Below are 24007 nucleotides of genomic sequence, written 5' to 3'. Positions count from 1 at the left end.
CTAGTTGTCCATGTGGCAAAACAATATAAAGAGCCCTAAAAATGCTGACAACCTTTGACTTAGTAGTTCCTCATCTAGGAATCTACAACCTCCTTTATATATTTTTAATGTTTTAAACATTATAAAAATGAAATGAGTTTTCAGATAAAGAAGAGAAAAATCGTATTTTGATATTGTCACTAATGAGCTGTAAAAGCTGTGATTTTGAGATGTTTTTATAGTAGTTTCTAGTTTTTTAAACTCTTACCTGTGCCTGTCCAGGTATTTGAGTACTTAATGACCATTTTCTCCTAATAATACAATATTTTCTACATGTGTGCACAGCACCAGCAGGCCCACCAGTTGGAGTGAAAGTGACATTGATAGAGGATGACACTGCCCTGGTTTCTTGGAAACCTCCTGATGGCCCAGAGACGGTTGTGACGCGCTACACTATCTTGTATGCATCCAGGAAGGCCTGGATTGCAGGAGAGTGGCAGGTCCTACACCGAGAAGGTATATATGATCATAGTTTACCAAAGGGCATGAAATGTAAGGTTATTAATGATAAGGAAACAAAGGGAAAGAGGGATCTAGAGTTTGTTTTCAATTTATGTTTATGAAGTAACAAATGATTAAGGATTTTAGTTTTGTTCAAAGGACATTGCGAAGCCATCAACATACTTTAAGCATGAGCCTGATTTCACACTTCAGAAAAATCACTCTGAGTATTGTGAATAGAAGAGGTTTGGTAGAGGAGTAGTAGGGGTAAGAGTAATGCAAGGAGACTAGGAAGTGACTGTTGCGGTCCAGGAAAGAGAATGATAAGCCCGGGTTAGGTTGGCAAGGAGTGAGATGGAAAGAAGAGGGTGGTTGAAAGACAGTAAGGAGGTAAAATTAACAGGACTTGGTCACTAAGGGAGGGAGAGAGAAGGTAAGGAATTGAGAATTGTTATAGATAATTACTAGATTTCCAGTGGTTGTGTGTCTTGCACTGGAGTAGCAAACACTGGAGGAAGACCTGGTTTAATGGAGAAGACCTTTGTACAGCTACTAAAATGGTCCACATGCAAATAAATTGACCCATATGAATATTAGGGTCCACTTAAGTACAGGGAAAAGCTGATTAGGGCTTAGGAACACTGAATTTAAATTGTTTAATACCAATTTTATTTTGGCTGAGGAAAACTGTATTCTAGAATTTAACATTCTTACTTCATGCTGTTATAATATGCCCTTTTTAAATTTTGGAATCTTTCATTTGGACAGGTCTCATATGCCAGTGTTTGGATGGACCATCACATAAATAGTATAATTTCATGATTTTGACTTCTTTTAACTTTTTATTGAATTATAGTTGATTTTGATACTTTTTAAATTCAGACATGCATGCTAAGAACTGTTTTCCAGGCAATTAAAAGCTTAAGAAGGATTTTGAGAAGGAAATTTGTTTTCCATCTACATATTCTAAACACTTCACAGTGCCAGGCACTCCCACATACATTTTAACTTTTAAGGGGAATGTTTACCCAATTAAGAGAATACAGTCTAAGGTCACTTACGTGGATGTAATCAATATAACACTTTCGTAATTGTAAAATAAACAAGTGGTAACAGAAGCTGGAGTTTTGATAGTTACATATTCATATTTTTCATTAAGCAGGTGCCCCACTAAGTAATGATCTCCTAGTCACTGAACAGCCTGGAAAGTAATAATAAGTACCTGCCAGCAATACAATTTTGTGTTTTATCCATTATCTATTGCTACCTAACAAACCACTCTAAAACTCAGCCATTTTATTTTCTCACATTCTCTGAGTCAGCAGTTTGGACTGGGATCAGCTGGGCAGTTCTTCTTTTGGTGTCTCCTGAGGTCACTCATGAGGCTCTGATCATCTCAGGGTTTCAACAGGGTGTGGGTAGCATAAAAACAGAGAATTCCAAAATCCAGGAGAGAAGGGAGAAGCCCCACATACAAAGCTTTGCAGACCTCTTCCTGATTCACATTTGCTAACATCCCACTGGCAAAACGAATCATGTAGGCAAGCCCAGACTTAGTGTGGGAAGGGACTGCCCACAGGTATGGAGAGATGGAAGCATAATTTATGCAGGGCTATTCATCTTACAGTCTGCCACAATATTCTTAAAATATATAATTCAGTTTTCATTAATTAATTCCAAAATGATTTATTGACACAACATTTGACCAAGTGACTAACCTGATTTAATGAGTGTTATATAAGTACTTATAAAAGAATTTTGATCTCATGAGCACATACTTCCTTTGGCTCTTCATTTGTACCTGCCTAAAAAGAAACAGTATTTAGTTTTGGTTCTTTTTAATGCATTCATTTGTCAGTTTCAGACAAGGCCCAGAAAACAACATTTTTGCCTCATTGATGGCCCAATAGCAAAATGAATTGTAATTAGAGGTTTTTACTTCTGTACAAGCCTTCCTAACTATATAATAAAGCATAGGGGGAAAAATTCTATTTTTGCCATTATGCTGCTTGTGTAAGTTTAAGAAACATTATCAGTGAAAAGCTTTTGTCTCTTGTTAAATGTAGGGAACCTTTTTCATAGCTAATGCTAGTAATTCATAGAGAACAAAATAAACAATATAAGTAAAAAGCAATTGAGTTTACTTTTTTTAGAGAGAAAAATATAAAGAGTTTGAGGGGGCTTCCCTGCTGGTGCAGTGGTTAGGAGTCCCCCTGCCAATGCAGGGGATGCGGGTTCGAGCCCTGGTCCGGGAGGATCCCACATGCCGCGGAGCATCTAAGCCCGTGTGCCATAGCTGCTGAAGCCTGCGTGCCTGGGGCCTGTGCTCTGCAACAGGAGAGGCCACCAATGAGAGGCCCGTGCACTGCCGCGGGGAGTGGCCCCCACTCGCCGGAGCTGGAGAAGGCCCGCATGCAGCAATGAAGACCCATGGCAGCCAAATTAATTAATTAATTAATTAATTTTTAAAAGTTTGAGTTACTTATAAACAAAAAGCAAAGAATATAACATGGCATTTAAAGAAAAAAGGAAAGTAGTCTATAGTATGTAATTTTGGCAACTTTTGGAAAAGATAATGATGTAGAAAAATTGGGGGAAAAAGGAGAAAGAATATCATTATCTCTTTCATATATATCAATCTGCTATACGTATTAGGTTTATATACATTTATGTGTATAATTAATTCACATATTTATTGCCAAGGGGAACAAGATATTTTTCATTAGTTAAAACATTTTAAAAATGTTCCTGGTGACCACATATTTGTGGCTAAAATGAGACATTGTAAAATGGGTTAGCAGAAATGCAGTATGAAATTATGCTTGTGTGTAATTTAAAGTGGGTCAGAAATTACAGCCTTTACCTTCCTGATATTGCTGTAAATCAGCACAAAGTACTCAATTATTTTAAAATCTACAAGGCACTGTAGGAAATCATGCTCTACTACAACAGTTTCTGGACTCTGTTCCTTACGGCATTAGTTTCCCAAGATCATAAAGGTGCCCTGCTTCAAAAAAAAAAAAAGTTCCATAACCAAAAAAGTTTGAGAAACATCATATACCGTTTCCTCCTATTAGAGATTGACATCAGAAATTAAAGTCCTTCAGTAAAGGAATCCATTTAACTTAATATTTACCAAATAACTTTGAATACTAATAGAACATATTAATTTATTAAATATTGAGGGATTACTATGTGCCAGGCTCTTCTCTAGGCATTGGCAATACCACAGTGAACAACAGAATGTCCCTTTCACATTGGCACTTACATCTCAGGTAACAAACAAATATATAAATATTCAGGTAGTGTCATGAGTGCTAAGAAGAAAGCTACAATAGGGGAAAGAATAGGGCTTCCCTGGTGGCACAGTGGTTAAGAATCTGCCTACCAATGCAGGGGACATGGGTTCGAGCCCTGGACCGGGAAGATCCCACATGCCGTGGAGCATCTAAGCCCGTGTGCCACAAGTACTGAGTCTGAGCTCTAGAGCCCACGAGCCACATCTGCTGAGCCCGTGTGCTGCAACTACTGAAGCCCGCGTGCCTAGAGCCCATGCTCCGCAACAAGAGAAGCCACGACAATGAGAAGCCCGCGCACCGCAACTAAGAGTAGCCCCTGCTCACCGCAACTAGAGAAAGCCCACACGCAGCAACGAAGACCCAACACAGTCAAAAAATAAATAAATTAAATAAATAAATTTAAAAAAATAGAGGAAAGAATAAAGTGATGGAGGTAGTGGGGTAAGTTCTTTTGAAAGAAATGACATCTGAGCAGAGCCATATGGATATCTGGGGGAAGTGCAAAGGCCCTGAGACAGAAGTGTGCTTGGCATTTTAGAGGAACAACAAGACAGCCAGGGAGGCTAGAGTGAGGGGAAGTGGGAAATGAGGTGGGGAGGAAGCCAAGGGAAGATCTGGTAGGCCAGACTTCCTGGACTACGGATTTTTTTCTAAGAGGGATGGAGGACATTGATCTGATTTACATTTTGAAAGGATTACTTTGGCAACCCCCTAACAGCCTACCTGAAAAATTGACTATAAGGAGGTAAGAGTAGAAATTGGGAAACAATTAACTTTTTTAGTTTTTCTTTTTCTTAAAGTATATTTTATTTTATTATTTATTTATTTATTTTTGGCCACGCCATGGGGCATGTGGGATCTTAGTTTCCCGGCCAGGGATCGAACCTATGCCCCTCACATTGAGAGCGTGGAGTCTTAACCACTGGACCGCCAGGGAAGTCCCTGGGAAACCATTTAATTCGCAGGTGTCTGTGTGAGAGCTAATGGCAGTTTGGACAGGGATAGTAACAAGGAAGGTAATAAGAAGCTATGAGAACATAATTTGAAGGAATAGTCTACTTGATTTGCCACAGGTTGATGTGGGGTATAAGAAAAGAAGCAAAATTGGTGGGGGAAATCAAAAGTTTGATCTTGAACATGTTACATTTGAGATGCCTCTTGGATGTCCAAGTAGAGAGGTTGAATAAGCGGTGGGAGGGTTAAGTTCACAGGAGAGGTATAGACTAGTGGTATAACTTAGAAGTCATCAGTATGTAGATGAAGTTAAGACTGTGGAATTGAAAAAATAAAATCACTTAGTGTGGACAGAAGAGAGAAAGGTATGAGACTGCATACTGGGACTTTTCTTCAACCGTAAAATCTTATGCTTTGCTTTTTTAAAAATGAATTTATTTATTTTATTTTATTTATTTTTGGCTGTGTTGGGTCTTCGTTGCTGCACGTGGGCTTTCTCTAGTTGTGATGAACGGGGGCTACTCTTCATTGTGGTGCACGGGCTTCTCACTGCGGTGGTTTCTCTTGTTGCAGAGCATGGGCTCTAGGCACACAGGCTTCAGTAGTTGTGGCACATGGGCTCAGTAGTTGTGGCCCACGGGATCTAGAGCACAGGCTCAGTAGTTGTGGCTCACTGGCTTAGTTGCTCCACAGCATGTGGGATCTTCCCGGACCAGGGCTTGAACCCGTGTCCCCTGCATTGACGGGCAGATTCTTTACCACTGCACCAACAGGGAAGTCCACAGAGTCTAATATATTCTGAGAGGTTTTTTGTTTGTTTTTGTTTTTTGTTTTTAGCATGAGACAGTGTTTTATTGTATAGGTTAAAAGCATTTGTAAGATTTGATAAATCTTTACTGAGTAGTTTATAAGTCAGGGTGCTCCAGAGAAAGAGAACCAATATGATTTGCATGTGTGTGTGTGTATGTATGTACAGATAGGGAGGGAGGGAGGGAGGGAGAGAGAGAGAGAGAGAGATTGAGATTGAAGGAACTGGGACTGCTAAATCTGAAATTTGCAGAGCTGGTGAGCAGGCTAGAAATTCTAACAGGAGTTGATGTTGAAGTTTTGAGTCTGGAGGCAGAATTCTTTCCTCTTCGGGGATACTCAGTCTTTTTTCTTAAGACTTTAAACTGATTCGATGAGGCCCACCCGTATTATGGAGGGTAATTTGCTTTACTCAAAGTCTACTGGTATAAACATTAATTTCATCTTAAAAAAGAAAACTTCGCAGCCATATCTAGACTGGTGTTTGAGCTAGCAACTGGACACTACAGCCTAGCCACACTGATATATAAAACTGACCAGCGGGCCTCCCTGGTGGCGCAGTGGTTGAGAGTCCGCCTGCCGATGCAGGGGATACGGGTTCGTGCCCCGGTCTGGGAGGATCCCATATGCCGCGGAGCGGCTGGGCCCGTGAGCCATGGCCGCTGGGCCTGCGCATCCGGAGCCTGTGCTCCGCAACGGGAGAGGCCACAACAGTGAGAGGCCCGCATACCGCAAAAAAAAAAAAAGGAAAAAAAAAAAAAAAAAAAAAAAAAAAAAAAAAAAAACCTGACCAGCATAAGTACCCATTAGGCACTAAGCATTGCTCTGGACACTGGGGACACAGCAGTGAACTAAAGAGAGGAGGTCCCTGAGCCCTGTGAAGCTTGTGTTCTTATAAAAGTCTGAATGTCATTTCCAGGGTGAGTTGGGGATGGGAGGGGCAGGCAGAGGAGGAGCTGGGGAGGTTGGGGTCTGAGAAGCCAGAGAAGAGACACGTGATAGCATGAAGGTATGAGGTGATGATGTTAAGACTGGAGTGAGGGCAGTGTGCCTGGAGTGGAAGGCGCTAATTGGAGGCGGAAGGAATAGTAATTAGTATTTGGGGATGGACACCAACTCTTCATTTTACAGAGAAGAAAACTCAGCTCTGGAGAGGTGATATGACAATTTCAAGATCCTGTGACATATGGTGACATTCTTTTCTTTTTCTATAAATTATTTATTCATTTTTGGCTGCATTGGGTCTTTGCTGTGGTGCATGGGCTTCTCATTGCAGTGGTTCTCTTGATGCGGAGCACAGGCTTTAGGCGTGTGGGCTTCAGTAGTTGTGTCACGCAGGCTCTAGAGCACAGGCTCAGTAGTTGTGGTGCACGGGCTGAGTTGCTCCGTGGCATGTGGGATCTTCCCGGTCCAGGGCTCAAACCTGTGTCCCCTGCATTGGCAGGTGGATTCTTAACCACTGCGCCACCAGGGAAGCCCTGCTTTTATATTTTAAATGAACATTCCTTTGGTAACAAATGGCTCATATTTTAGTATTAGTTCAGTTGGTATTTACTGAGAATTACCTTGTGCAAAGCATTATGCTAGCCACCTTCAGCTGTTCACATGTGAAAAAAAATTTCTGTCCTCCAGAAAGGGAAGAGGGGAGATCAGAGGTGAGGAGGAAGACTTACTTTCATTGAGTGTATACACTTGTGTCAGACACTTGTCCGTGGTAGTTCATTTAATCTTTATAATAATTATATGAGGTGGGAATTATTGCCTCCACGAGGAAAGTAAAGTTCAGTGACATGCCCCAAGTTGCAAATTACTTAATTGGTAACATGCCAGGACTTGATCAACATTGATCCAACGCCGAGCCTGTTAACACTGTCCGGTTTGTGAAACTCCTAGTCTAGCTAAAAGTTCAGGCGCGTGTAAAAGGCTGTAGACTGAAATAATCACACCAACTGGAATTTAGACCATTTGCTGAGAGAATATAGGGACAGTCAGATCCCTTTAATATTTGGGAACTGGTTTAACTGTGCTCATCTGGGAACTAGAATGTTATAATTTCCTTTTTTTGACTGAAGTAAGACTTTCTGTGGGAGAAAAGGGAGTGTGCATACACACATATACACACACAGCTCATCCATTTGTAATGTTTAAATTAAGCGAAAGAATTTTAATTTCACTAGTGATTGGTTTTGCCAAACACTTTCTAAAATTAAATGTATTCTATGATAAAATGGAGACTCAATTTATTTATATGTTGGTAAAGAAATTGAAATGTTCTTCCTTCTAGCTAATGGTAACATGTCACAATACGTTGTTGCTTTTTAATTCATCTGCCTAAGAGAAAGTGGCAGTGGAAAGACTCTTCCTGATTCTAAGTAGGGGTCAGTGTGTTTATTCAACAGTTGTGTATTCAAGTAGCTCACACTCTTTCTAGGCCAGGTTGAAACCGGAGCACATGAAAGCAAACCGCGTTCAGCTTCTCGCACTGCCTCTGGGTCCGGCTCCCTCCCACCATGTGACCTGCAGAGGTAGCCTCTGAGTCATGGCCTCAGCTCTAAGATCACCCTGCATTTCGCTTGCATAATGAAATATATTGTAGCAAGTGCACTAGAGTAGCCAGCTCTGAGCTGGCGGTGACAGCTACCAGCTGTTGTAAGCTCTCTAAAACTATTCCTTGTAAGGGTGCCCTGCCTCAGGAAAAAATGAGAAGAAATTACCCCAGGGAAGCTAGGTTTCCCTGTGAATATCCACCCATAAATGCAGTGCAAGAACAACTTCCTAGTTGAATTTCTTTTATACCTGCTTTCTTAACATTAAGACTAATTCCTGGAGTGGGATTCCCTTTGTAAGAAAAATACTTCAGTGCCATGGCAGGACAAGAGTAGAAAGACACCTCAAGAAATAGCAGTGCCCAAATAGGAATCCTTCTTGGCAGTCATGCCATCAGAGAAGATACCTTTCAGTACCAAATATATATAAATTCAAATGATGATTCCTTTTGGAGAGAAGTAGATGCTAGCCAGGTTGCTGGTGATAATTTTGATAGTTAATCTGGGGTCTCAGCCTTCAACACCTTGAGGTTCCTACATAACTTTGGCATCTTCTTGCCTGTTTATATTCAGGAAATCTTAGACAATGATTAGGAGGGTGAAAAATATATTCATACTTCCAAAAATAATTGTTTCTAATGAAAGAAATAAGAACAAAATCATCTATCACAATTACTGTAAGTGGTTTAAACATTTCTAAAAGAAAAAAAAAAAAGATACTCATTGGAGTTCCCTGGCAGTCCAGTGGTTAGGACTCAGTGCTTTCACTGTAGTGGTCATGGGTTCAGTCCCTGGTCAGGGAACTAAGATCCCGCAAGCGGTGAGGCGTGGCCAAAAAAAAAAGAGTCTCACATTGGATTTTTTTTTTTTTTTTTTTTGCGGTACGCGGGCCTCTCACTGTTGTGGCCTCTCCCGTTGCGGAGCACAGGCTCCAACGTGCAGGCTCAGCGGCCATGGCTCACGGGCCTAGCCGCTCTGCGGCATGTGGGACCGGGGCACGAACCCGTGTCCCCTGCATCGGCAGGCAGACTCTCAACCACTGCACCACCAGGGAAGCCCTCACGTTGGATTTTTTAAATTTACTTGTAATTGTTGAATCTGAGTTCATTGTGTTATTTTGTCTTTACCTATGTTTGAAATATTCCATAATAAAATGTTTTTAATGCTATTTGTATCCATACCTATGTAAAGAGTAAAAAATTACATATACGTTTATATATATTTTTTGGTTAAAAAAAAGTGTGTATTTATATATATATGTATATACATATATGTATCCAAACAAAAATACATGTTGATTTTACTAGCTACTCTTAAAACAAAATTACAGAGAAGGATTATATTAGGGGCAGTGTGCATAGCACAATGTTAAATGAAAACTCTAGGATATAAAAATGCATGTAGTAAATATGTACTCACACATGTACAGTACACACATACACGTACACACACACAAATACACAAAAATGTTAACAATTGGAGATTGTCATTTTATTTATTTTACAGATGTTTTATAATAAATGTGTTATTTTTATAATCAGAAAAATATTTTAAAATAAAGGACCATGGTTGTGTGATTAAAAGAATAAATAAAAGATAGTTTACTTAATTGTGATTGATATATTTATAGGGGCAATAACCATGGCTTTGCTAGAAAACCTTGTGGCAGGAAATATATACATTGTCAAGATATCTGCATCCAATGAGGTAGGAGAAGGACCCTTTTCAAATTCTGTGGAGCTGGCTGTACTTCCAAAGGAAACTCCTGAATCAAATCAGAGGCCCAAGCGTTTAGATTCTGCTGATGTCAAAGGTTTGTATACTGCCATAATCATTGATTTTCCTTAAGAAAAGAAAACACACATTTTTTTTCCAGCTCCCCTCTGCTTTATTTCTGCTCCTACCGTGACCATATCCCTAAACCCATACTCGGCTCCTTGAATTCTTGCTGGTGAGGTTCTGATGTCGTAGAGCTGCAGGGCTCTCTCTGCACTCCTAGAAGGAGAAAACGCTTACCTCAGAACGAACCGTGGTTTTCAGACCACTGTGTCCCAGTTACTTCTCCTCCCAGCTGTGCATCCACCAAGACAGATGAGCCACACCACCCCTAAGCTGATGGGAGCAGGCGTCTGGGGGTTTGTGGAAATAAATGGCAGTGATGGTTGTGGTGTTCAAGCTAAGAAGAGCATGGTTTTCATTAAGAGTTTTCCCCACCAAAAACAACAAACAAACAAAAACAAAAACCCCATCCTCTCCAGAGTGAAAGTTATTTCTCTCCAGAAAGCAATTGGAAAAAATACCTTTAAAGAGCCATTCTCACTCCACTCAGGGTATCGTCCTGTTGTTCTGAAGGACGCCGGGGGCCCCCTTTGACCCAGGACTAGACACCTCCTTTTCCCCTCTCCGGGGGAGGGGGCCTGGGTGGCGATGCAGGGTGTGGCAGGGACAGCTTCAGATTGAGGAGATGCCAGCTGAATTCAGGGCGGGATTAAAGGCTCTTAGTTCCTCAGAGGATAGTCATTCAGTATTGTGTGCGCTTTGGGGATGGACACTGGGAAGGAGAGAGAGAAACAAAGAGAAAGGCAGGGCAGTCAGATTTAAGCACAGGAAGGAGGTAGCCACAGTAGCTGCCATATCATCAGGGGAAGCAGAGAGCAAGGCTCATATTCGCTTCTCAGATACCTTGCTAGTCAAAGTGCCTAGAGACCAGCACTGTAAATGGCACCTGGGAGCTGGTCAGACATGCAGATTTGTGCGTGGGCTCTACCCCAGACCTCGTGAATCAGCATCTATCTGCATTTTAACATATCCCCTAGTGACTCTTGTGCACATTAAAGTTTGAGAAGCACTGCTGTGTAAATGAAAATGCATAAATGGAAAACTAATCTTCATTATACAGATCTGCTTTTAAGGTAATATGACATGAAAGCTACCCTTTGGCCTGTCAGTGAACATCTATGCCTTGTGCCTTTTAGCGTTATAAATTATGAACTGATGTTCATGTTTGATATAATAATACCTAGAACTCATATTTAGAATCTTCAATATGAGAAGATAAGCCAATTTTAAGGTCACTGATAAAAGAGTAATATGTCTTTTTTGCTTAAACACAGATACTGTCAAAAGTTTTCCTATGAGAGGAAGACAAATTACTGAAAAGCTAATCTCTGAGAATTATGATAAATGGAATCATTTATTTTTCTGATTGACTCTGAGTACATGTGTTTCCCCTTCTAGTTTATTCAGGCTATTACCATCTGGACCAAAAATCAATGACCGGCATTGCTGTAGGTGTTGGCATAGCCTTGACCTGCATCCTCATCTGTGTTCTCATCTTGATATACCGAAGTAAAGCCAGGTGTGTTTCCATTGCTAGAGATGTTGATGTGGTTAAAAAACATTTAAATTACAGTAACCACAGAAACAAATTGAAATCAAGTGCCTTTTAGAGTAACTGAGATTTTCCACTTTAAAATGAACGTATTATTACTTGGGTTCTTACAGCTATAGAGATGTGCTCACTTTGGAAGATTATTCTCTCACCATTTGAAAAAAATTACTGTACCAACAGAATACTCTTCAATGAGGACCTAGTTTTCTCATTTCCTTGGTATTTTGAGAAACACAAAGTATATCCTTTGGATTTTTTAAAAAAATAACCCACTTAATATGATGTATCTGCTGATTGAGGGATTCCTTACTTCCTGGAATATTTTCATATTTAAGTAGCCTGAAATGTCTGAGTCACTTGAGAGCTCTACCCTCACCACCACAGGTCATATGTTTGGGATTCTCCAGACATGGATTAAAACAAATGTAATAACTAGGGATTAGTTCTCTATAAACTCTTGTCAGGCAATTTTATCAGTGCTTTTGACTTCAGCTAGATTCTCGGTGTTCAGTGAACCTCTCTGTTTCTAACCTTTTATATTTTGGCTTTTGCTTTCATTTATTAAGTTTCTTTATTTAAAAAAATCAAAGTCAAATACACATCCTTTTTAGGTAATCTCCATCACTAGACTCTCTCCATTATCATAGGTTTTTCAGAGTTTATTCTATATGTTTTTGGTACCTGTGCATAGAAACACACTCAGAAAACATTTTTATGAAAGAGTTAGTTTTAAAGTTTTTTGTATATGGAACTGGCTTAATTTTACTGTCCAAGTTTCTCACTTCAAGAATTTTTTAATGAAATCTTTATGTACATTGTTTTAGTGATGCCCAAATCTTGCATAAGTGCTGCTGTAAATTTGTCATCATTAATTGTTATGTTAGTGTGACAATCTGCGGACCTGAAGGAGAATATGTAAAGTTTTAAAGCTACAGTTTCTGCATATATTATAAATAAGCGACAATAATAAATAATAGTACTTTATAAATATTAAGGTTTTTACTAAGTGTAAAAAGTAATTTTTTTTTTTTTTTTTTTTTTTTTGCGGTACGCGGGCCTCTCACTGTTGTGACCTCTCCCGTTGCGGAGCACAGGCTCCGGACGTGCAGGCTCAGCGGCCGTGGCTCACGGGCCCAGCCGCTCTGCGGCATGTGGGATCTTCCCGGACCGGGGCACGAACCCGTGTCCCCTGCATCAGCAGGCGGACTCTCAACCACTACGCCACCAGGGAAGCCCCTAAAAAGTAATTTTATATAAACAAACATGGGGACAAAAAGAAAGAAGCCTTCTCACATCATAAAAGTTTGCAGCAGTGAGTTGGAGTTATAATCTAATAGTTTCTAAAGATATTTGAGAAACAAGCATTAAGGAACTCCATTGTTTGCAAAGTTGTGAACTTCCCAGATTTCACCAAATTTGGTACATTTGCTTCTCTCTTCTTGTGGACTTAGAAAATTTCCTTTTCTTGCAATATTTCAGGAAATCAACTGCCTCCAAAACAGCACAGAATGGAACTCAACAATTATCTCATACCAGTGCCTCCCTAGTCAATGGAAATGAAGTAGGAAAGAACCTGGAAGGAGCTCTAGAAAATGAAGAGTCCTTAATGCCAATGATCATGCCGAACAGCTTCATTGATGCCAAGGTACTCTGAGCTGAGGGACTGTTGTGCTACATAATCCTTCCTACCATTCATCTTATCTTTATGTGTAAAATCTTCTTACCAAAAAATTGTATGTTGAATGTATTATGTCCATACTCCACATAATGAAATGTGAAACTGTTTCACTCAGATCCTTCCTTGCATACAATATTTGGGGAGAAGATAGGGATAGATAAAAGAATAAAAGATGAAGATAAAGGAAATATGAGAAAGTAGCATAAATTCAATTAATTCGGATTATGTGGAGCTGAGATGTCTTAAATAAGGACATCAAGGTTATCAGTCCATATTTACTATAATTTGGATTGTTGTGTGTATACTGGATGGACAATTTTTTATTAATCCATTCTCAACTTAGTTTATTTGATTTTAGAACTAAATGGAGCATCAGAGCATTCCAGGTGTGAATGAAACTTTTTAAATACAGAGTATATAAATAGATGTCTCAAGATCCTTCCCTGTATGGCCTTAGGAAGTTGGATATAGTGAAGAGGTGTCATTGGAGGATATTACTTCATGTTCTTTCCACTATGTGTAATAATAGTACAGCGATAAGCATTATGAACACCAACTGAAAATTATTTTTAGTCACATTGCAGCATTAGATATCATGCATTATTATAATAGCCCTCATAACGAATGTGCTGTAAATTAAGTATCCACAAACTATAGCCCAGCCCAGGCCAGCCTGCAGTCTGTTTTTATATGGTCATCTCTGAGCTAAGTATGTTTTTCACATTTTTAAAGGGTAGTTTGGGGCAAACAAAAAAGGAGGAAGAGGAGAAAATGCAGTAGAGGCCATGTGTGGTCTGCAAAGCCTAAGACATTTACTATCTGCCCCTTTACAGGAAAAGTTTGCCAAATCCTGCTATAAATTCTTCCCCAACCTTTCCCTAAAATTTAGAATACCCAAAATATAAAAAATCTCAGGCAATTTTGATGTTAAATTTTATATAATTATATTTAGCAGATGCAATTTATGTGTATCTAGCACAGTGCTATATACTATATATATTATGGGTAAATAATAGTAAATTGATTTTTGCTACTCCTGTTGTCTTTTTGTTTGCAACTTAATTTAGCTTTTATTTTCTGATACAAATGTAAGCCATTTAATTTATTTCAAATTAATCTAGAACATTAGAGCCTAAAACTTTTAAATAAGCACAGAAAGTACCAAAATACACTGTCATTCTGTTATTACTAACTTGGAACTAGACATGAGAAAGGATTGAAGAGAAGTGAAGTGGGGAGGAAGACATGGGAAGAGAGACGGAGAATCTAAAATGAAAGGCGACAGAGCAGAATGGGGGGCCTGAATTGAAGCAGAGAAGCCAGTTTGGAGGCCAGGTCTCTGAATTCCTTTGGGTTAGCCTAAGAGCTGATCCCCCGTCTATTGCCATTTTGTTGAGCATATGTGGGCCCATTTTTCTCTTCCTAAATCCTTTTTAAATTTTTCAACCATGTGGAAAGGTTGAAAAAATTTAATAAACGCACAAATAATTGTCAGTATCTTTTCATACTTTTGTATCTCTCTCTCTATATTTTTGTTTGCTCTGTCATTTGAAAATAAGTTTTGGAATCCTTACACTTTACCCCAAATACTTCAGCGTATATCTCTCTCTTAGGAATAAACCTATTATATCTTTCTGATCACTAACAAATACCCTGTATTTGTTGTGTGCTGCTAGTGTAAAAGAAGAAATAATAATGTCTGTGATCATTTTTTTCTTTTAACATTTAAAAATTTTGTGTACTACTTGTAATAAACTGAAATCTATAATATGTGCATTTTCCCCTTTTATATCTCCAGGGAGGAACTGACCTGATAATTAATAGCTATGGTCCTATAATTAAAAACAACCCTAAGAAAAAATGGCTTTTTTTCCAAGATTCTAAGAAGATAAAAGCTGCGCAGGTAACTCACCCATTAAATGGAAAAAATCTTTTGCTACTCCTGGTATATGAGATGGTAATTTTAAAAAGAGGAAAATGTAAATGAGGTTTTTCTTAACTTCTTTGTTCTTTCTAGCCATGATTTTATTAATTTGGGGCATGACTCTATGGAAAGCCATGGGGATTGATGACCGAAATGACAACTGGAATAGTAATCAGAGCTGTGGTTTTCAGTGGGAGTTGAGGGGCAATGGAGAAAGGGATGGGGCAGGAGCCTTCATCAAAATCACTGGAGAAGCCTTTTGACATTTCACTTGCCCCAGTAATTCTGATGTGTTCCCACTCCTCAGAGAACCACTGACCTAGACAATTCCTTCATGATGATCTTTTACCCATGTACTCGATCAGTTTGCTAGCTCAGCATACATAGAATATGCAAAACCAGATTTGTTATTTTTTAAAAGCACTCTGTTATCACTGATGGTGTTTTATGTATTTTTACCTAGCCTCAAAGAAGATTTACTCAAGCGGTCTGCTTTTACCAGCCAGGCACTACCGTATTAATCAGTGATGAGGACTCCCCCAGCTCCGCAGGTCATACAGCCAGCTTCCCAAGACCCTTTGGTGTTGCAACTGATACTGAGCATTCAGCGAATAGTGAAGGCAGCCATGAAACTGGGGATTCTGGAAGGTTCTCCCATGAGTCCAATGATGAAATACACCTGTCCTCAGTTATAAGTACCACACCCCTGACCCCCAGTTCCTTCACTGGCACTGATTCGAGTGGGGATCCCTCGATGAGAAAGTGTGAAGAACATGCAGTGCCATCAGATGCTGAGCAGATTTCCTCTTCAGTTCCTCAGCCACCATCTGCCATGCTCTGCTTTGATAAAAAGGATTTTCCAATCTAGATAGCCACGTCTAGGTATTCTCACCTTTAAGTCTTTTCGAAGGACAGTGAACAGGGAGCCAAAGCCTTTTGTGAAAATCATGATATCTTATTGGGTATTTCACCTTTTTTGAATGTGTTTTGTTTTTTTATCTTTAAGCTCACATATTTTGAATGTTTCAGTGTCAGCAATGTGAAAAGACAGTCAAGATATTTGACTGGATTATGAAATATATCACTGGAGCAAAGGGAAGACTTTTGAAAGCCCCTTTGCTGACTATCTACCTCAGTTTGCCACATGGCAAACTCAGAAGACAACTTTGTTACCTCATTTGTTGTGATAGTGTCTCAGCTACATAACCGATGATACTTCCTAGTAGCGTTTTGTTTTCATTGCTGTATGTGTAATGTGTGTGATCAAAGGAGTCATATAGGTAGATGAGTAAGAATGTTTATCTGAAGCTCTGATTTAAGAAACAACAGCAACAAACTATGACCTCTGTATGGTTTGGATAGTTTAACGCCTCCAGCTGTGAGGACTGAAACCGCAGAGAAGAGAAAAGTGGGACTGTTGACTTTACTGAATGACCAAAACAAAAAAGTATATATAGAACTGTTCAGTAGCATACAGGGACTCCTATTGCTTCTAGGGCCTTTATGTTGTGGGCATTAGAGTCTTGAGTGCTTTATCTGCTGTATCCCAGACCTCAGCCTGCCTTGAAGCCGTGCCTTTTCTACCTGCTCCTTTGCCTGACAGTTGGCCAAAGGCTGCACTGTCTAGTTTGCAAAGCATCCTCAACCTTTCCAGAATTAGTTACAAAACTCCTTGCAGAAAATAGACTTTCAAAGAGAACAGGTTAGGGTTGGTGTTTTTTTTTGTTTTTGTTTTTGTTTTTATCCCAGCTTGGCTTAAAGGGGTAAAGAAGTTTCATTAAATATTAATAATGAAGATAAATGCAGCAGTAGACAGTAAAATGAACTTGAGGTTATCACGGTAACAGTGCCTTCCATTATATATTATGAAGTTCTTTGCCTTATACCTTTTTAATATTCATGAAGTTGTTCAGGATAAGAGTACAAAAAGTTGCCTTAAGAGTTTCTTGGATTTTATCAGTAACTCTTTTGATGTACAGTATTTTATCAAAGCATTTTGGTTTGTTTTTATGCAGGTTTTGTTTAGGGATAAGTATTCAGAGCTCTACCAACTTGGTTGTATTTTCTTGAATTCTTAAGAGAATTTGGTACTCTGTTTAATCTTCCTTCAGTGCCAATGCTGTGAATGAGGAATGCTAACTCCAGGAGTGAGTTAATCCTCTTGCTGGTTTGAAATCAGTAAACTGTTTACTTAGCCACATAGAATAGGCCTTCTTTCAGTAATGAGACAGTTACCTGTTAGGTGCCCAGCAGTGAGAGACAATAAAGAATGAAACACATGGTGTAGAGAAGGGATCCCCTTTTCCTTTTAAAAGTATTTCTTCGAATTATCTGGAAAGGACTTTTGAGCCGCTTTTTAAAAGGAATCTTAATGGGTATCCCCCTTGAAACCTTTTGTTTATGGAAGTGGGGGGTCGTGTTAAATGGTGTTCTAAAGTCAAAAAAATGATACTGGACGACCGTCCCACCTCTGTCATCTTCTATCCCAGTGTCTGATGACACAACATTTTTTGGTTGTTTTTTAATCTGTAGTTTTGTGCCAAATTGGATGTGTTCAGAAGTAGACCAACATTAACTGCTAGCATGCGCTTCTGAACTAAATTCACAGTCCCCCATTTAGTTATCTAAGTATGGGCTTGATGGCAAAACAAAAAAAGCAGAGCTTTAAGTGAACAATCTGAGGCCAGGAAAAATGCTGCTCCTGCCTTTATAGCTCCTGTTTATACTACCTCCTTTTAAACTTATTCTAGTGTTATTTTTTTTTTCCTGTACTCAGGGAACGTTTTGTTACTTTTGAGCTGCCTCATGGAAGCATGGGCAAATTGACAGGGTATGGCGTTTTGGGGTTCATAAGTAGAATTATGTGAGGCCAACTTTTATCAATATCTAAAACTAAGGACTACAGTGAGTTCATTTTATGTTTTTAAACTTTCGTTAAAAGGCAAACAGAATCTAAAGTTGAAACATCATGTGTCATGTCTAGGACTCTATTAATTTGAATCATTTTAAAAGCCTAAAATGATGATCTGAAGTCCTTAAGGAAAGTATTTTGTTTGTTTTGTTTTTGATGAATAGGCCCTTAGTTATTGTAGATCTTTAGGCTATAACTGTTTGCTAATTATTTACCAGTACATTTTTCACTCTTTCACCTTTTCATTTTGTTCTTATATAAGATTTTTTCATAATAATCCTATTACCAAAGAATTTTCAGTAGAAAGTGAAAATTTGACTATGATTTCCCCCAAAATTGAATTAACTAGAAACATCTATAGGTATGATGCTTATACAAGTAGTTACTAACCCAGAATAATAGGGTTTATCTTGATTGTTGTAGTTAATTAGACTAGTAATTTTAACTACCTTATTGTTACCAGAGCATTTAAAATAAGTTCTTTACCAGCAGATAGTTCCAAAGAATTTCAAGTGTATTTTTTTTTCTTCAGCAAGTAAATCTTCAGCTATACAGTATTAAAGTATTTTGAAATTGTTGAAACTACTTGTTGTAGAGAAAAAAAAGTCTTTTCACCAAAGATAAATATTTTGGTCTCATTGAATAAGATATTTAGTGAACACCAAAGACTTCTTTTTACTTGGCCAAAGCTAGCTTCTTTTAAGTCTTAAGTATGAAATTGTAACTAAAATGTGAAGGTTCTCTTTCATCTCTCATAGTGGTGTTACTTCATGGTATTTTCACTCTGAAGGGGCTAATATGCAAATAGTAACTATTTTCTTTTCCAAAGACTTATTTGCTGTAAGTACTAATACATGCATGTCATTTTTATGCCAAATATTACAAGATACTGCTCATCAGTATTTTCATACCAAAGATCATGCAAATATATAGATTAGCCTGTAAGTAAGTAAAGATGAACAGATTTGAAATAAATTTATTTAGAGGCTGATAGGGAATCTAGCTTTAGTAGCAAAAGATATCAAAGGGCTAAGTTTACATAATTAAAAGCAATACAATTATATTGGTATTTATCAGTGTTTTAATTCACGTACTTTTTATCAACAAATTTTTAGAAAACCAAAGATATTTAAGGTTATGTCCACATATAGGCAGATTTAGTTGTACATTAAACTGTTGTTTCTTGTTTTTATGTCATCCAAACTTGTCTCTCCAGAACCCTGTCTGTATACAAATAGCATACACAGGGACTTCCCATTAAATCTGCTGATTCAGCCACAGGATGTTTTTGCCAAATGATGTGATACTTTCCTAAGCACCTTGAGTGTGAGATGTCAACAGAAATATCAGCAGGCTTTTCCACTGCAGAGCATTATGGCAACCCCTGAATCAGTCTGTGCTGTCTTCCTCCTGCTTAAAGCATTATGTGGTTAACTCTGAAGGCTTGAGGCAGTCCCTTAATAATAGGGATGTTCCCATCTCTGGGAAACGAATCATATCACTGTTTTAAGTGGCTGTTCTTTGATAGATGTACTCTTTGAAGTTGTCCATAAATTGAACTATTTTAATTGCATCAAGGGAACAAAAATCTTTTTCATGAAATCTGGAGTTTTCTATTTTGATTAGCCTAAAAGTAAGGACACAGCTTTATCCACTAAGTGGCTTTAAAAAATCAGTTTTGGCACCCCAGGGAAATTAGATCCTCAGTGAAATGCTTTTTATTTGCTTTTGCTTCAAACAAGCGCAGTGCCAATGCTGGGAACAATGACAGTGATTTGCATTGGTGTGTCTTGGCTTCATTAAGGACATATGCCAGAAACTTGCTCATGTTGACAACTCAGGGTCATTGTTCAAGTCGATGAAGACACCTTTGGAAACAATTGTCACAAAAATGATTTGAAAGGTTTTTTTTTTTTTTAAAACGCTAGAATATCCAGATGTGGTTCCATCTCAGCAGTGGCTGTAGTGATTCACACATACTTTCCTATTTCATTGAATATAAATGTTTAATACTGAATGTAAAAAAAGAAAAAAAGTGCCAATACATTGAAAGAGGCATGATTTAAGACTAAACATGTATTTTGTAGACTTTGTTCCTGACAATTCGGCACATGTGTCTCTGGTAAAATTGCTTTGGTTTAATAGTCATAATTTCTGTGGGCTGTGAGCACAGAGTACAGGGTTCTGGAGATCACCATACACAACCAGTTGTCTAATTGTGAATTTTATTGGTGTTTAGAAGAACACATACCTAGAATTCTGTGTGAAGTTGATTTATGCTCAGGACATAAGATCACAGGCTAATGCAATGTGTATGTTTGCAAGCTTTAATCTTCTCAGGCGGTTTCCCTTGGTAAGCCTTTGAAGGTGTTTAAGATTAACATGACAGCCTCGCATTTTTACCAGGCAGATACTGTATTATTTTCTTATTGCTGCTGAAATAAGTTACCACAAAGCTGGCCTTGAAGCAACACAAATTTATTATCTTACAGTTCTGTAGGACAGAAGTCTGACACAGGTCTCAGTGGGATAAAATCAAGGTTTGTTTCCTTGTCTTTTATGGATTTTAGAAACTATAGACCCCACCCCCTATTCTCTCTGACCCCACTTCCATTATCATATCTCTTTTTCTGATCCCAACGGGGAAACATTCTCCAGTGTTAAGGATTCACGTGATTAGCTGGGGCCCATCTGGACGATCCAGGGTACTCTCCCCATCTGAAAATTCTTAACTTAATCACCTCTGCAAAGTCCCTTTTGCCCTGTATGGTAACATATTCAGAGTCCAGGGATTTGGGCGTGGACTTCTGTAGGTGGCCATTCTCTTACGTACAACAGATACATTATTTCTGTAGAATTCTGATCTCCATAAAATGTCTATAGCATTACAGAGATTGGAAGTGTGAAGTCATGTGCCCTTTGGTGATCTGCAAAATGTCAAAGTATGAAAACCTCGGCTTATCGCCTATTGAATGTTTACATTAAACTTTCTCTCTAAATCACTTGCAGAAACAGTTCAGCTTTAAACTTTTTGAGTATGTGCTTTGTAAATTAACATCTCAGTTCTATGTGTTTAACAGAAAGTTTCCTAATATTTGGCTCTAACTTTATGGAATTTCATCAGATATTTTTGAAAACTGTTCATACTATAGTTGAGCTTTCTCCTTTTCTCTTAAGTGATTACGTCGGTGGGGTAGGGTTGGGGGAAAGACCTCAAACATAGGAACTCAGAGTAGATGAGCAGGACCATGCTCAAGTTCATTCTTCATTTTCTTTTAAAAGCATTTTGCAACATTCACCCTTTCTGACTTTTAAAGTGGGTTTATTTCTTCAGCTTCACCAGCCACTGTTTGGTTTTCAGTTTGATAGCCTCTTGATTTTCCATCAGCCTTAGCAAGAACCTCCACTTATACTTAGCAGCATGTACAACTCCTAGGAAATTTTGTCTTTGTTTTCTTTGATTTCAATTGTCCCTTTTCCTAGAAAGCTTTAGATTCCACAGATCTAGTTTGTTCTGATTCCTGGATCATGTCAAGTCAAGCCTTCTTTCAGATTTGAAGGATAATTTATAATTATACCCTAAGTTTCAGCATTTCTTCAATGAATGAAACAAAGCTATCTCCATCATGGGGTAGAGACCATGATGATATTCTGAGTTAGGTTAAGAGTGCTGGTCATTTTTCAGCCACTTCTGACTCTAGGCCTTAGGAAGGGATAAGGTCATTTACTGAGCGTATGCGATGTGCCAAGCACATCTTCATCCCTGCACACTGCTACGTTCTGCAAGGCAAGTATTATTCCCATTTTAGAGATCAGGAAACAGGTTTAAAATGTCTAACTTGCCAAAGATCACAGCTAGTAAGTGGCTTAGCCAAGATACAAACCCAAGTTGGTCCAACTTCAGGGTTTATAGGATTTCTACTATGATAACATCATCTCAGCTAAGACATGATATTTAATTACCCAGGCTCATAGTGCCTTCCACTGTGTCAACACAACCTGTCCACACAGTCATAGCCAACCAACAGAGAGAAGTCCGTCTTAGTTACGTTCATTTATTCAAGGAGGAATTTAGGAGGCTGGGCTATAACTCACTCTTTGTCATCTCGTAAACTCCCTTCTTTCCTCGTTTAAAACCTTCTATTTCTCTTAGCCGAAACTGTGTCTGAAAGCTGATGCTTGTGCCTAGAGGTGCAGTAAACAAGGTAGGTGTTCAGAATTGAATTTTATCTTTTGTAATTTTTCTGTGGTCCCCATATCTAAATAGAAATTTATTAACTAGAAAAAGCCAGGTGTGTAAGCAGTCATCCTTTCTTGCTAGACCTGAAGAGCATATTTGTTATTTGAATTCAACCTAATTAATTTAGGAGAGAGCAAAGTTGAGGAGAATCATATAGTAGGACAAGTATAAGGTTAGCCTTTGGCACACCTGAATTCTAGTTTTTGACCATTTTGAGAATTGTTTGGTAGGAAAGTTCTTAACCTAGTTTTGTTCCTTTTCTTAACATGAAGTAAGGATACTTCGTTGTGCAGAATGAAGCAGTAGTACTTTGAAAACTTAAAAGTGTACATAATTATAATCCAAAAGTCATTTCTATAAGTCTGTGAAACATATCTTAACAGATTTTTTTGTTTTACAGGGCAGCCTTTCCAATTACAATTTTGCCTGTGCTAAAATGAAAAATGTTTGCATTTCCTGTATACGCACCAAAAAAACAGAAGAAAGTGGTGGATAAAAGATGTAGACTGGGATTTAAACACTCATCTTTAATGTAGGTAAATCTGTAAGATGAGTAGGGGAATTTACCGTACTTCCGAGAGTACTAAACATGAAATCATCTTACCCTAATTTAAATCTTTCATTTTCTGATATCTTGGCTTTTAAAGACTTCTCTCTTAAGGGGAGAGTCAAATATCCCTAGAGGGGTAGATGGGTAAGACAGAAGTGCATTTTTAGGATTCTTCTCTAACAGATCTACTTTTTCAAGATTATGCAGCATTTCCAAATTTCTTTAAACTATTTGGAATAAATTTTAGGGTAACACCTACTGGCACCTAATTCTAGTTTACTCAAGTCAACCTTTAAGGCTTATTGACAGAAATATATGATTATCATATTTTTTTAGAGAAAGGAAATACTTTACCTAACTTTTTCTTGAATCAGCCAATATCACTCTTAGTATAATCCATGAGATTCTGAACACCTTTCTTGATTTACTCAGGTTTATATCTTGTAAGTAGTTCATGGTATGTAGACACAGTCCTAACTTACAAACTTCATCTTTAAAAATTTATGTTACAGAAGTTTCTTTTTCTACAGAACTGTCTTTTAAAATAACAAAAATACTTAAAATTTTTACCTAAAACATTTTTCTCCCTATTACCACATTCTTTATTCTGTTTGCAAGTGAAAATGATTACCGATGATTAGCAACATGAGCCTGTTACAGAAATTTGCAAAGCCTGAATACACACACATTGCCTTAGCCTATCAGTAGACTGGAGGACATATATTAAGTAAGTTTGTCTGTCTGTTGCTGTTGTTGGACAAAATTTTATGTCTGTGTATGTGCGATTTTTTTTTCTATTTTCTTTGAAGATGTGAATTAAATGAAAGTGTGGGAGCCAGTTATATTGTTTCATATTATGGGTGTTCTGGATCCTTTCACTCTGTATACCATTTTCTTGTAAGGGCAGCATTTGCAGACTAGCTAATGGACTCTAGAGCTGAGCTATTTTAATTTTATACTTGACTCAGGGGATCAGCTCTGTGAACTCCATTGCATGAAGAAAGCAAATGTTTACCTTGATTTTGAATGTACCTTTTTAATGTCTTCTTAAAACATATTTTGCTTAATAATGTGGATTTGTTTTCCTTTTCTAGCATCATAGTAAATATTGCCTAGTACTTTCCCCCTCCCCAGGATAGTTTATATACTATCCTACAGGTCATGCCAAAAATGAATAAAAGTTTAAATGCCAAAATGTTTATAAAACTGCTGTCTAAATACTGATTG

At 38.2% G+C, this 24007-nt stretch overlaps 1 protein-coding gene across 1 annotated transcript in view; it reads left to right on the top strand.

Moving 5' to 3' along the window:
* Positions 1-15947, top strand: part of PRTG (protogenin) — a gene marked incomplete at its 3' end in the record, with an annotated part of 127851 nt that extends 111904 nt beyond the window's left edge. The window contains exons 15-20 of the mRNA XM_082617091.1: positions 325-495; positions 9717-9899; positions 11324-11444; positions 12957-13122; positions 14954-15058; positions 15543-15947. Of these exons, the coding sequence (XP_082473217.1) occupies positions 325-495; positions 9717-9899; positions 11324-11444; positions 12957-13122; positions 14954-15058; positions 15543-15947 (1151 nt within the window). The remainder of the gene's footprint in view (positions 1-324; positions 496-9716; positions 9900-11323; positions 11445-12956; positions 13123-14953; positions 15059-15542) is intronic.
* Positions 15948-24007: the final 8060 nt, after the last annotated feature.

The sequence above is a fragment of the Mesoplodon mirus genome (genome assembly GCF_964341445.2).
Source record: "Mesoplodon mirus genome assembly, chromosome: 4".
NCBI classification, from domain to species: domain Eukaryota; kingdom Metazoa; phylum Chordata; class Mammalia; order Artiodactyla; family Ziphiidae; genus Mesoplodon; species Mesoplodon mirus.
The sequence above is the reverse complement of the archived record's forward strand: the minus strand, read 5'-3'. Positions and strand labels throughout refer to the sequence as shown.